Below are 14924 nucleotides of genomic sequence, written 5' to 3'. Positions count from 1 at the left end.
TTTTTGTTTCCCCTCTTTTATTAGAATAAATGGGGCCTTGCTGAGTCCTAACTATACTGAGTGCAAAAGGGGTCAAGCAAGCGTAAATGCTGTAGAGGTGTTTACAGATATACCTATAGCTATGCCATAAAGAAACCTGCCAACCACAATCAGTTCATGGGATCCCACCATCTTGCTGAACCCAAGACATAGTGATGCAGTTATTCCCATCAAGCTACTAAGCACATGAGATGGTCTTCTGGGAAAAAAGGGAAAAAAATATTTGTTAGTGGTCAATATATGGCGAAATATAGTTTCCTTTTCAAGTTTTAAGGCTAACATCTATGAGATAACTCTTTGAGGGGGCAAATTAGACATCCTGAGGGCCACATTTTCTTTATTTCTAAAATACTGCAAAACTTAAGGGGAATCAGTATTTACAATTATAAATTCACTGAAACAACTTCATATATTTAGTAATTTAATACGTGTATTAAATTAGTGCAGTTTTACAATAAAACAGAGAGGGCAAACTATCCAGTAAACCTGTTACTTTGCCCTGGATAGGTATAGTGCATGCTAGCTGCAGGCTCATCTCTATTTGTTTTCAGTTTAATGTCTGCTGTTGTTCATTTTTCTATTGCACCTTGCCTGGGAAAACACCCACATTCTAGACAGAGCTAGCAGATGTTGCATTTAATTTAAAGTGAAACTAAAGGCAAATTTTCTTAAATTTTGGACAGAGTAAGGGAGGGTTATAACCCCCGTCAACTGTTTTTTTGCCATCCCATTGTCCCATTGTGGCGATTTACATACACTTCCTGTCCCATAGCCAAAACAGGAAGTGAGAGGAACCCCCCCCCAAGTGAAGGAATCCTTGGTTGTCACCAGAACTAGTATCCCCATTGGAAGATTTACTCTCTACTTCTGACCTGGAGACAACCCAAAATTGGGAATTTTCTTTCACTTTTGATGATAATAGTAAACAGGACTAATAGAAAGACTGAATATCCCTAACAGAGGCACAGACCTACAGTAAAAACCTGACAGGTGTTCTAATCCCTCCCCACTCCATCCAAGACTAAAAAAAAAGTTTGGAGTTATTATAAATATGAGGCAGTCACAAGGCCATCATCCATGTTATGTATATAGAATATAGAGAAATGGTTCTATCGGACTATACAGGCCAGAAAGGAGTATTGAACGCTTTTTGATAAAATAAAGCAAAATGTATTAATAATTGATAAAATTGTATAAAAAGAAATGCTAAATATGCATTGTATATACATTCAGTACCCCTTTATGAGTATACAATACATGTGGCTAGGATTATGATTTTACAACATGTACTCTGATAATAGTTCACATAATCTGACACGTTTCGCTAAGACTTAGCTTCCTCAGGGCTTAGGGAACCAGAGTTGTACCTCTCTATAACAGCAAAACATATTGTTACTTTCCATACTATCTAATATTTTATACATTTATAGATATTTATAGATAGTAATCACATAGTTTGTATACAATCCTATAGATAGTATGTAATCGTATGACACCCACCTCAGGGCCAGCTACAAATGTATCAGCATAGTATACACCCCAACGCCCGAGGGGATGCTGATACATACGTAGCTGGCCCTAAGGTGGGTGTCATACGAATACATACTATCTATAAATATCTATATCTATAGATATACATATAAATATCTATAAATGTGATTACTATCTATAGTTATCTATATCAACAGAATAATAGTAGCGCTGAAACACTATATAAGAGTTCCTAAAATAGACAGTGGATGTCCACTAAAATAACAGTGTGATAAAACACTTAGTCCTCACAGTCTTTAATTGACTAATACCATAAGTCTATTAACGGGTGAATCTAAACATCAATCCCCCTTCCAGATCTTCAATAAACATGAAAGTCCAATGTTATTAACGGTAGTTGTTGGGTAAGTACTGCAAAACCTCCGTGTAGTCTGGTCGGGTCACCACAAATCCACCACCAAGTGCAGGGGGACAATAAGAAATGGCCACTCACCGGATAGATATCCTCACCTACTCTCATAAGTGAGCACCACTCGCATAATGATCACAAATCCACATGTCACCATAGGATAGGTTAAATCGAGCAAGAGATGGTTCCCAATCCAGTGTAGTGTCCCTTTTCTGCCAATGCCTCCCAAATATGTGGAAAATAAACAGATATCTCCACTAGTGCAATACGTCTCATAAGGCTTTATTTCAAAGTAAAACAACACATAATGCACTCACTTGTAGTTGGATAAATCACAGCATACCTCATAAAGGCAGTATCGGGACCCCCTCTCCTAATCCGATGTGGCTCCACGCCAGATCGGGTAGTTCCGGATGTCCTTTGCTGCCGTAAACCACGATTGGGTGCGTCGTCTGGCCACGCCCCGACGCGTTTCGTCACTTCCTGACTTCAACTGGGGGCGCGGTCAGGACGACGCACCCATCCTCTTTATGCTCCGCAATCACAGCGTCGCAACCAATGATAGAGCAACCAGGTCAACCGGAAGGACATCGTGCCGACTTCCGCCGGAAGATAAACAAACCATGGACAGTTCCCCCGTCTGCTATTGATCACCCACCACCTCTGCGGACACCTGGCAATATGGAAACTACGCCCATAGATCTAAGCAACCCAGACCAACTCCTAAAAGGACTCTAGTCTGATCGGGTGACCTGTTACTCATACACGAGCGGGCACTGCCGATAATTATTACATTACCAGACAAATGACCCGATCTAAATATGTCATATACCCACAGTGCAAATAGCTGCGATATTAAGCATAACAAGATAAAATCATGAATATGCATAAACCTGTGTATATCAATACAATACATAATAGTATAAGACATATTAAAATATATAAAAAAGAGAGTATACTAAAACTCAGGTTAAAATCAAATGTTTAAAAATGTTTTAAAATCAAACAAGTTTAAAATCACATATAAATTATATCTTGAAATGGAATGTCATAAGACTTAAATAGATGGCAGATGTTACTGCTAATGACTGAAGCCATAAATAGGGATATCCATGTAGGGATAAAATATATATAGACACGAGATAAAATTTGTAGACACTAAATAAAATTAAGAGTCACTGATAAAACAATTGATGTCTAATTCGATGTTTAACCCCACAGGGGCAAGGGATTGGGTCAGGAATATCCACTTCGTTTCGCATTTCGAAAGCTCCCTGACCCAATTAGCCCCTCGCCATGATGGAGTGACTCGTTCAATGCCCCAGAACATTAGTTCACTCGGGTCCCTTTGGTGGTACTGTCTGAAGTGGGCTGATACGTTATGTTCCCATTTGCCATTGATAATATTGGTAATGTGTTCCCCAACACGAACCTTCAATGCTCGTTTGGTCCTCCCAACATATACCAATTTGCATGGGCACATGAGCCCATATACCACATGGGTGGTGTCACACGAGATAAAAGATTTGATTTTAAAAACCTTATCAATGGCAGGGACAGAGAAAGACTCCCGTCTTCTCAGATTGGTTGGGGCAAGGGAACAAGCCCTACACTGCCCACATGTGAAAGACCCTTTACGGTCTGGGAAAAAAGAAATCTTAGGTGGTTCTATCACCTTTTTTACCACCCGGTCGCCAAAGTTTGGAGCCCTACGATAAATAAAGGATGGTTTGCTTGGTAGGGCTGGACCCAGGGTTTTATCCATCAACAGTATTGGCCAATGCTGTTTGAATATAGCCTCTACCTTTTTATAATCGTTGGAGAAGTCGGAGAGGAAACTCCACTGTTTGGGGTCATTCTCTGGTTCTCCACCTCTGACTCTAGGGTTCAATGGTCTTGGTGCTTCCAGAATCTTAGTAATTTCCTTATCCAGCCCAGACCTTTCATAGCCCTTGGCCACAAATCTCTCCTTCAGAATTTCAACCTGGTCACAGTAGTCATTAGTAGATGTACAATTTCGTACTAATACTAAGGTATTCTTCAAACCCACAGATAGAAACAGCTATCTGGCCATTCAAAGCGGACACCATCCGAACTGGCTTAAGAACATCCCTAGGGGCCAGTTCTTACGTGTAAGACGAAATTGTACATCTACTAATGACTACTGTGACCAGGTTGAAATTCTGAAGGAGAGATTTGTGGCCAAGGGCTATGAAAGGTCTGGGCTGGATAAGGAAATTACTAAGATTCTGGAAGCACCAAGACCATTGAACCCTAGAGTCAGAGGTGGAGAACCAGAGAATGACCCCAAACAGTGGAGTTTCCTCTCCGACTTCTCCAACGATTATAAAAAGGTAGAGGCTATATTCAAACAGCATTGGCCAATACTGTTGATGGATAAAACCCTGGGTCCAGCCCTACCAAGCAAACCATCCTTTATTTATCGTAGGGCTCCAAACTTTGGTGACCGGGTGGTAAAAAAGGTGATAGAACCACCTAAGATTTCTTTTTTCCCAGACCGTAAAGGGTCTTTCACATGTGGGCAGTGTAGGGCTTGTTCCCTTGCCCCAACCAATCTGAGAAGACGGGAGTCTTTCTCTGTCCCTGCCATTGATAAGGTTTTTAAAATCAAATCTTTTATCACGTGTGACACCACCCATGTGGTATATGGGCTCATGTGCCGATGCAAATTGGTATATGTTGGGAGGACCAAACGAGCATTGAAGGTTCGTGTTGGGGAACACATTACCAATATTATCAATGGCAAATGGGAACATAACGTATCAGCCCACTTCAGACAGTACCACCAAAGGGACCCGAGTGAACTAATGTTCTGGGGCATTGAACGAGTCACTCCATCATGGCGAGGGGCTAATTGGGTCAGGGAGCTTTCGAAATGCAAAACGAAGTGGATATTCCTGACCCAATCCCTTGCCCCTGTGGGGTTAAACATCGAATTAGACATCAATTGTTTTATCAGTGACTCTTAATTTTATTTAGTGTCTACAAATTTTATCTCGTGTCTATATATATTTTATCCCTACATGGATATCCCGATTTATGGCTTCAGTCATTAGCAGTAACATCTGCCATCTATTTAAGTCTTATGACATTCCATTTCAAGATATAATTTATATGTGATTTTAAACTTGTTTGATTTTAAAACATTTTTAAACATTTGATTTTAACCTGAGTTTTAGTATACTCTCTTTTTTATATATTTTAATATGTCTTATACTATTATGTATTGTATTGATATACACAGGTTTATGCATATTCATGATTTTATCTTGTTATGCTTAATATCGCAGCTATTTGCACTGTGGGTATATGACATATTTAGATCGGGTCATTTGTCTGGTAATGTAATAATTATCGGCAGTGCCCGCTCGTGTATGAGTAACAGGTCACCCGATCAGACTAGAGTCCTTTTAGGAGTTGGTCTGGGTTGCTTAGATCTATGGGCGTAGTTTCCATATTGCCAGGTGTCCGCAGAGGTGGTGGGTGATCAATAGCAGACGGGGGAACTGTCCATGGTTTGTTTATCTTCCGGCGGAAGTCGGCACGATGTCCTTCCGGTTGACCTGGTTGCTCTATCATTGGTTGCGACGCTGTGATTGCGGAGCATAAAGAGGATGGGTGCGTCGTCCTGACCGCGCCCCCAGTTGAAGTCAGGAAGTGACGAAACGCGTCGGGGCGTGGCCAGACGACGCACCCAATCGTGGTTTACGGCAGCAAAGGACATCCAGAACTACCCGATCTGGCGTGGAGCCACATCGGATTAGGAGAGGGGGTCCCGATACTGCCTTTATGAGATATGCTGTGATTTATCCAACTACAAGTGAGTGCATTATGTGTTGTTTTACTTTGAAATAAAGCCTTATGAGACGTATTGCACTAGTGGAGATATCTGTTTATTTTCCACATATTTGGGAGACATTGGCAGAAAAGGGACACTACACTGGATTGGGAACCATCTCTTGCTCGATTTAACCTATCCTATGGTGACATGTGGATTTGTGATCATTATGCGAGTGGTGCTCACTTATGAGAGTAGGTGAGCATATCTATCCGGTGAGTGGCCATTTCTTATTGTCCCCCTGCACTTGGTGGTGGATTTGTGGTGACCCGACCAGACTACACGGAGGTTTTGCAGTACTTACCCAACAACTACCGTTAATAACATTGGACTTTCATGTTTATTGAAGATCTGGAAGGGGGATTGATGTTTAGATTCACCCGTTAATAGACTTATGGTATTAGTCAATTAAAGACTGTGAGGACTAAGTGTTTTATCACACTGTTATTTTAGTGGACATCCACTGTCTATTTTAGGAACTCTTATATAGTGTTTCAGCGCTACTATTATTCTGTTGACATTGTTACCAAATATTCATATTTGTTCAAGTAGCAGCTTCAGGGGTATTTTATTACCAGCAGTTGCTGGTGCATCCTAAAGCGCGGAGATAGTCACACACATTTTGGGCGGGAACTTAGGATTATTATTTTATTATAGTTATCTATAAATGTATAAAATATTAGATAGTATGGAAAGTAACAATATGTTTTTCTGTTAAAGAGAGGTACAACTCTGGTTCCCTAAGCCCTCAGGAAGCTAAGTATTAGCGAAACGCATATATGAACAATTGTCAAAGTACATGTTGTAAAATCATAGCCCTAGCCACATGTATTGTATACTCATTAAGCGGTACTAAATGTATATATAACGCATATTTAGCATTTATTTTTATACAATTTTATCAATTGTTTAATACATTTTGTTTTATTTTATCAAATGGTGTTCAAAACTCCTTTCAGGCCTGTATAGTCAAACAGAATTGTTTTTCTATCTCTAAAGTTTTGATTTAACTATACTTTAAATTTGAAGTTGAAGCAAAGGAAAAAGAAATACAACTAAATGCAACTATATAAAAATCTAATTTTATGTATTCCTAAATCTAGCTAAGTACCTGTTTATGTGTTGATATCAAGTCTTTAAAAATCCCTTGTTCAGCAACACTCAGACTGAGAGGACCGTTCATACTGTTTAAAGTGAGTATTGTATTGCAACTCTAAACAGACTGTAGCAAATCACTACCTTATCTGGAAGAAGATCCCATCAATAAGTATAACAGCACTTCCATGAAAATACTCACTTCCCAAACCTTCGCGTCATGTACCCAGATGATAATGATCCCAGGAGGCCTCCAAGACTGAGCACTGAAGCTGTCGTAGACCAGAGCAGGGTAAGTGTTTCTGTAGGGACAGGGGATCCATACCTTCCTATCCAGGTCTGGTTGATAAAGTTTCTGACAAACTGCAGAGGATAGAATCCAGAAGGGTTTTATTTTCCTGCCTCTAAACATTGAGCTTAAAATATGCCTCTAACCTTCCTTATGTTCATGGACAAATAGGATAACATTGGGCTGCTTCTACAGGCAAACACAAAACTCCTGTAGTGGCAGCGATTTTTAAGCCAGTGTGCATGGACCCTAAAGCTAGCTACAGACATTAGATTAAAGTTGAACATTAATACTTATCCATCCATTGAACAGTGTTTGCTCCGCGCTACATGGACTCTAAAGTTTATGTGAGCAGATGCCCAGAATTATTCTTAGACCAGGCAAACTGTATTAAACACAAGGAAATAGAACTAAATGTTCTAAAAAAGTTGAATCATTACAAACTACTCCTTTCTAGAGGACAGAGTTGCTAGTTAGGCTCATTGATCTGTAGATTACATATCTAAATGTACTATAGATTTTGTATTTAGAATTTGCAACCAACTAAATTGATATGGATAACTCATCAAAATCAATAGCTGATTGAGGTGATAAGGATGAAACTTTACTCCTGTATAAAGTGTGACTTCCTATCCGTCAGGTAGAATGTCTATTGCTACTATAGTTATTTCCTAGCTGTTTGACTGCATCCTGAGATGGAAACACTCTGTCAGGACCCGGACTTGAACCTGTGTGTCTGGCAATGACTCTACTTGCTGAGCCACCTGGAATGCTGGACAGCTCCTTGGACAACTCCTTGGACAAATCCTTGAATGATCTTGCCGTGAATCTTGATTGCCTGGAACCTTGAACTCTTTGCTCCTCCCATGAACTTCCTGATTTAAGCCATGTCTTTGCACTTCCTGGTCGCCAGAATATTGTGACTTCACCAGCCAATATCTCGCTTGTCTCTCCTGCTGACGTCCCTATCTATCGACACTTGGCTTGTTCCTCGACTACGCTTTTGCCTAATCCCGACCTGCAACTACTTGTTACCGACCTTTGGCTATTCCTAGACTACGCTTTTGCTTGATCCTGACCTGCTATATCTGCTACTGGACCCTGGCTTGCTCACCTCCTGGTGGGGCGATCCTGAGGACCGCGACCTGGTACTAACATGCAGCAAAATCCATCTCCACCATCAGGAGCGCTGGTGAACACCGGTTAGTACTTAGATTCCGCACCTCAGGTGAGCCTGCGTCATCTGCCAGTGTGACCTGCCTGTGTTCCTATCCAGCTGGTTCCTCTGTAAGCTGCTATAGCTATTGGTCTTCGAGCCTGACTCCAGATCGTGGCAACCTCTTTGTTGGTCTTTTAACTGGGAAATGCTTTCTTTTATTTATTTTTTATATATATATATATATTTTTTTTTTTTTTTTTGCATATTCTACTTATGAGAGCACCCAGCTGCGTTTACGCAATCTTTTTGTGACTTTTTGGATTGTATCCTGCTTGTCTAGCCCCCATGTACTAGCTAGAGAGCTCTTCTAGTCCTGTTTGATGAGCGTTGCCATGGGGATTGCTGATTGGATGAATACCCATATTTTGTATGTTACCTTTATCACAGGCAATTGGAATGGTCATTTCTAATACTTTTACATCGTCATGTATGGCAATGGTGAGTACCTATGCAGTTATTAAGGCCACTCTAGCTTTCCCTTGATGGATGTGTATCTATAGCTTCACTGGTTATATGCTACTTTTGTGTGCTGAGCATATCGTTTGTACTCGTATGGAAAGCTTTCTATAAATAAAGATTACATAAAAAAAAAAAAATAATAATAATAATAATAGCTGGACTCCCCCCTTTTTGAAATACAACTCCTATAGCATTCATATCTTTGCAATCTGAGGAACATTTTGATTTTGATTAGCATTCAGGAAACTCTGGTAGTTGCTGAAAGTGTTAAAGTGGTATTGAACCCAAAAATACAAATGTACTACAGTGCAGCTAACCAATCCTTAAAGGGAAGCTCCAGTGAAAAATGATATTTTTCCTATTAATAGTATGTTACAGTATCTCACAAAAGTGAGTACACCCTTAACATTTTTGTAAATATTTTATTATTTCTTTTCATGTGACAATACTAAAGAAATGATACTTTGCTACAATGTAAAGTAGTGAGTGTACACCTTGTGTAAATTTGCTGTCCCCTCAAAATAACTCAACGTACAGCCAGTAATGTCTAAACCACTGGAAACAAAAGTGAGTACACTCCTAAGTGAAAATGTCCAAATTGTGCCCAATCAGCCATTTTCCCTCCCCGTAGTCATGTGACTCATTAGTGTTACAATGTCTCAGGTTTGAATGGGGAGCGGGTGTGTTAAATTTGGTGTTATCGCTATCACTCTCTCATACTGGTCACAGGAAGTTTAACATGGCACCTCATGGCAAAGAACTCTCTGAGGATCTGAAAAAAAAGAATGTTTAATCTACTTAAAGATGGCCTAGGCCAGGGGTGTCCAGACTACGGCCCTCCAGCAGGTGTTGCGGAACTACACATCCCATGAGGCATTGTAAATCTCTGACATTCACAGATATAACTAGGCATGATGGGAATTGTAGTTCCTGAACAGCTGGAGGGCCATAGTTTGGACACCCCTGGCCTAGGCTATATGAAGATTGGCAAGACCCTAAAACTGAGCTGCAGCATGGTGGCCAAGACCATACAGTGGTTTAACAGGACAGGTTCCACTCAGAACAGGCCTCGCCATGGTCGACCAAAGAAGTTAAGTGCACATGCTCAGCGTCACATCCAGAGGTTATCTTTGGGAAATAGACATATGAGTGCTGCCAGCATTGCTGCAGAGGTTGAGGGGGTGGGGGGTCAGCATGTCAGTGCTCAGACCACATGCCACACACTGCATCAAACTGGTCTGCATGGCTGTTGTCCCAGAAGGAAGCCTCTTCTAAAGATGATGCACAAGAAAGCCTGCAAACAGTTTGCTGGAGACAAGCAGACTAAGGACATGGATTACTGAAACCATGTCCTGTGGTCTCATGAGGCCAAGATAAACTTATTTGGTTCAGATGGTGTCAAGCGTGTGTGGCGGCAACAAGGTGAGGAGTACAAAGACAAGTGTTTCTTGCCTACAGTCAAGCATGGTGGTGGGAGTGTCATGGGCTGGGGATGCATGAGTGCTGCCAGCACTGGGGAGCTACAGTTTATTGAGGGCACCATAAATGCCAACATGTACTGTGACCTACTGAAGCAGAGCATGATTGCCTTTGGAGACTGGGATGCAGGGCAATATTCCAACATGATAACGACCCTAAATACACCTCCAAGACGACCACTGCCTTGCTAAAGAAGCTGAGGGTAAAGGTGATGGACTCTCCAAGCATGTCTCCCGACCTAAACCCTATTGAGCATCTGTGGGGCATCCTCAAACAGAAGGTGGAGGACCAAGCTCCATGATGTCCTCATGGAGGAGTGGAAGAGGACTCCAGTGGCAACCTGTGAAGCTCTGGTGAACTCCATGCCCAAGAGGGTTAAGGCAGTGCTGGAAATAATGGTGGCCTCACAAAATATTGACACTTTGGGCTCAATTTAGTTACTTCCACTTAGGGGTGTACTCACTTTTGTTGCCAGTGGTTTAGACATTACTGGCTGCGTTTTTATAGAGATATGAGTCTTGCGCTCTAACAATTATTTCAAGTGGAAGATCTATGTGATTAATTTATTATTTATATGATAATTTTGTTATTGTATGCTATACACCAACAACATCTCTTCTGTTTATATATATATATATATATATATATATATATATATATATATATATATATATCATACATCCAACATGAATAATATTTATGTAATATATTAGCATACCATATACTTATAGATCTCTGTAGCGCAGTACTTCCCCTCCACAATATTACTGGCTTCGTGTTGAGTTATTTTAAAGAGACAGCAAATTTACACTGTTATACAAGCTGTACACTCACTACTTTACATTGTAGCAAAGTGTAATTTATTCAGTGTTGTCACATGAAAAGATATAATAAAATATTTACAAAAATGTGAGGAGTGTACTCACTTTTATGAGATACTGTAAATATCTTTATCTTTGATACTATGCATTTTTTGGCTAGCTGCTTGTGTAGTTTAGAAAGTCTTACCTAAACTAGCCAAACAGTTTCTACCTGTTCTTCCCTGACAACGCAATCTCCCTTTATCTGAATTTGCTACGCTGTCTTTGACTTCCTGGAAAGGTTGTCAGTGTTTCTTAGACAGGCATGCCTTGACCTGCCCAGCCCCACCCCCCATCCCTCCTATTCTTCACTATGATCTCCTCCTGCCTTCATAGCCTTGTTTAGGCTAGTAGCTTCTCCTGAGAGAGAGGTGGAGGGGTGTCACATGACCGGCGCAATATATGAAAGAAATAAGGTACAAAGGAACATTTTTGAAAGTTTAGAAGGGTACAGATTGATTTCTATTGCTCATCACATGTGAGTAAAGAGTTCTAGGCTCCGCTTCCGCTAATGCGACTTGTCATGCGACTTTGGACACATAAAGTTGCATGACAAGTCACAGCCCATTGATTTCCCATCTTTGCCACTTTGAAAATGTGCCTGCACTACTTTGATGTGACTTTGATCCAGAGAGCGTAAAGTTGGATCAAAGCTGCACTCAAAGCCACACTCAAAATTGCACAACTTAAGAGTCACACTAGTTGAAAACGTAGCCACTAGACTAGAGTGTCACTTTGGAGTGCAACTTTCATCCAACTTTACACTCTCTGGATCAAAGTCGCATCAAAAGTTGCATCAAAGTAGTGCAGGTACCTTTTCAAGGTCAATGATTTTCAAAGTCACACAGATGGGAACGGGTGCCATTGATTAGTCGCACTAGTGGAAACATAGACTTAGTGTGGTTGCCTGTACTATGATCACTGTAGACTGTGAGGCTCCAGAGTACTTCCTGCTACACTGACAGTTCCCCCCTCCCGCTGCCCTGTGTCCAGTTTCCTTCTCCTAGAGGAGACTTAATTCAAAGCCCAGTACAGCTATACTGTACATGTGCACCCCAGTGTCCTGTGTCGATGGATCTTTTTTTATTTCTTAATTTTATCAATGCATCCTTACTGATAAGAGAACACTGGGCAGGAAACTATGATCAGCTCCTCCCATCCTGTATACGCCCACTTACACAATGTCCATCCCTGGAAGTGATGTCACTAGCTTTCAGTAACCACACCCACTTGCTGCTCTTGGAATCAACAGTAAAAGTAATTGAAGACATGTGACAGCACTGAAAACTGCAAAAAAAAAAAAAAAGGGAGAAAAACTGGGATTTTTTTTTTTTTCATTTTGACACCTAAGGCTGAACTCAGCTTTCAGTAATGACTGCAGGGGAGATTTTAAGGTATTAGGCCGTACTTCCACTGTAAATGTGGCGACTGAATTTGTTGTCTTTTATTTTAAGCCATGGGTGTCCAACCTTTTGGCTTCTCTGGGCCACATTGAATGTAGAGACATTTTCTCGGGCCGCATATAAAATATATACTATAGTTAAGGTATATAAGTAATAAATCGCCGCCGCGCCCTTTCCGCGCCGCTGCGCCCCCCACTCGCACTAATTTAACTAGAGGATGATCAAATGAAATGGAATCAGTATACAGAGGTTTACTTCTTCTGAGAGATATTAAAGGAACACTCTAACCACCATGACCACTTCAGTGATTTGAAGTGGTGATGGTGGTAGGAGTCAGAAACACTGCACATGCTGGGATATTTACAGTTATGTGCTGGGGTTAGTTGCACCCCTAGCACATATGACAGCCAGAAAATGACATGTCCTTATTAATACATGTATGATACAAGGACATGACATATTATGACAAAACACAACTAGTTATTAAAAAACATGCAACAATTTACACACGCTAATGCACATACCTTTTCTACTTATTTTGCAGACTGCTGGTGGCTACTGCTGGTGGGTACTGCTGGCGCGTACTGCTGGTTATGCAGGTACTGCTGGAGGAAGCAGCGGCTGCAGTAGAGAGCAGAGCCGCTGCTTCCTGTATGGCTCCTGTCACAGGCGGAGTGCATTTCATATCACTCCGCCTGTGACAGAGCTGGAACTACACAGAAAGCAGCGGCTCTGTCACTGACTGCAGACATCCTAAGTTTCCCGCAGGAGCCGAAAATCGCATGGCACTTGCAGCCTAGTGCATGCCCATCCAATGCAGCCTCACCAGTGCATGCCCATCCAATGCAGCCTGATCAGTGCCCATCCAATGTAGCCTCACCAGTTCAAGCCCATCCAATGCAGCCTTACCAGTGCGTGTCCATCCAATGCAGTCTTCAATGAAGAGAGAGGAGAGCCGCTGGATTACACAGAGCGGGGATCTCCCGCAAACCTGGCGACCGCTGTCATAAGAAGTCCTGCCTCCTGGACCGGCTCCTATGATAGACGCCACCAAGGTGCTGTCTATCATAGGAGCTGGTCCAGGAGGTGGGGTTTGGTATGACAGCGGCCGCCGGGTAAGCAGGAGAACTTGCTCTGTTTGTAATCCGGTGGCACTTGCCCCCCCTCCTCCCCTACAAGGCAGCTTCTGTTAGTTTGAAGCTGCTGTGGCTGTGCCCCTGACTCTACTTCCTTCTTCCCCAGCAAAAAAAAGAGGGGCAGGTTGGACACGCCTGTTTTAAGCTTTTTTTCTTTATTTTTACTTAGTGGTATGGCTAGTAACATACTTCTTGTCTTATGGTATATCTACTCTGGATGAAGGAGCAAATGTCACACTTTTGGACAGCAGCATTTTACAAAATAAATAAATTAATCACTAGCAAATTAAAGTTAAACTGATATTGCTTTTAGGCAGTTACTACAATTGTTTTTTCCCTTTAATTTTCCTCTAATTGCCACATTTGCTGGACAGCTTGGTCTAATAAAGTAAGTTGAAAATTAACAGACTTACTGGCCTGATCATTGGGTTAAAATAAGTGAAAAAAGCTTAAAACAATGCAGCCACCACATCGAAAGAATTGGTAAAATACATTATACACATCTCAAAAAAACGAAAGGAGCGCTTTGAAAACACATGAGATCTAAATGGGGAAAATCTCATGCTGGATATCTATACTGATATGGACTGGGTAATGTGTTAGGAACGCAAAGATGCCACATTGCTTGATGGAAATGAAAATGATCAACCTACAGAGGGCTGAATTCAAAGACACCCTGAAAATCAAAGTAAAAAAATGATGTAGCAGGCTAGTCCATTTTGCTGAAATTTCATTGCAGCAACTCAAAATGGTAGTTTTTATGGCCCCCACGTGCTTGTATGCATGCCTGACAATGTCAGGGCATGCTTCTAATGAGAAGATAGATGGTGTCCTGGGGTATTTCCTCCCAGATCTGGACCAGGGCATGACTGAGCTCCTGAACAGACTGAGGTTCAACCTGTAGGCGTCGGATGGACCAAAACATAATGTCCCAGAGGTGTTCTACTGGATTTATGTCAGGCGAGCGTGGGGGCCATTTTTTTAATGAATCTTTATTTAGTTTAACAAAGGAACATACAAAAAAGGTGTGACAACAACGTCAAGGGTGAAGGAGGGGGGGTGTAGCCAAACAGTGCCACAACTCTGGGGGTACAAAAGTGCAATTTGGTACATATCGTAAAAAGGCAGTAGACTGTAAACATATTGTAGTGCAAAATCAACGCTTGACAGAGGGCAGGCTGCCGGA

General features: G+C 41.4%; 1 protein-coding gene across 1 annotated transcript in view; it reads right to left on the bottom strand.

Moving 5' to 3' along the window:
* Positions 1-14924, bottom strand: part of LOC309551811 (solute carrier family 2, facilitated glucose transporter member 9-like) — a 69535-nt gene that overhangs the window by 34652 nt on the left and 19959 nt on the right. The window contains exons 3-4 of the mRNA XM_082252506.1: positions 7096-7256; positions 114-238 (exon numbers count right to left, since the gene is read on the bottom strand). Of these exons, the coding sequence (XP_082108632.1) occupies positions 114-238; positions 7096-7256 (286 nt within the window). The remainder of the gene's footprint in view (positions 1-113; positions 239-7095; positions 7257-14924) is intronic.

This window comes from Pelophylax lessonae (assembly GCF_965119305.1).
Source record: "Pelophylax lessonae genome assembly, chromosome: 1".
In the NCBI taxonomy this organism is placed as follows: domain Eukaryota; kingdom Metazoa; phylum Chordata; class Amphibia; order Anura; family Ranidae; genus Pelophylax; species Pelophylax lessonae.
Note: the sequence above shows the minus strand (reverse complement) of the source record. Positions and strands in the feature narration are given on the sequence as shown.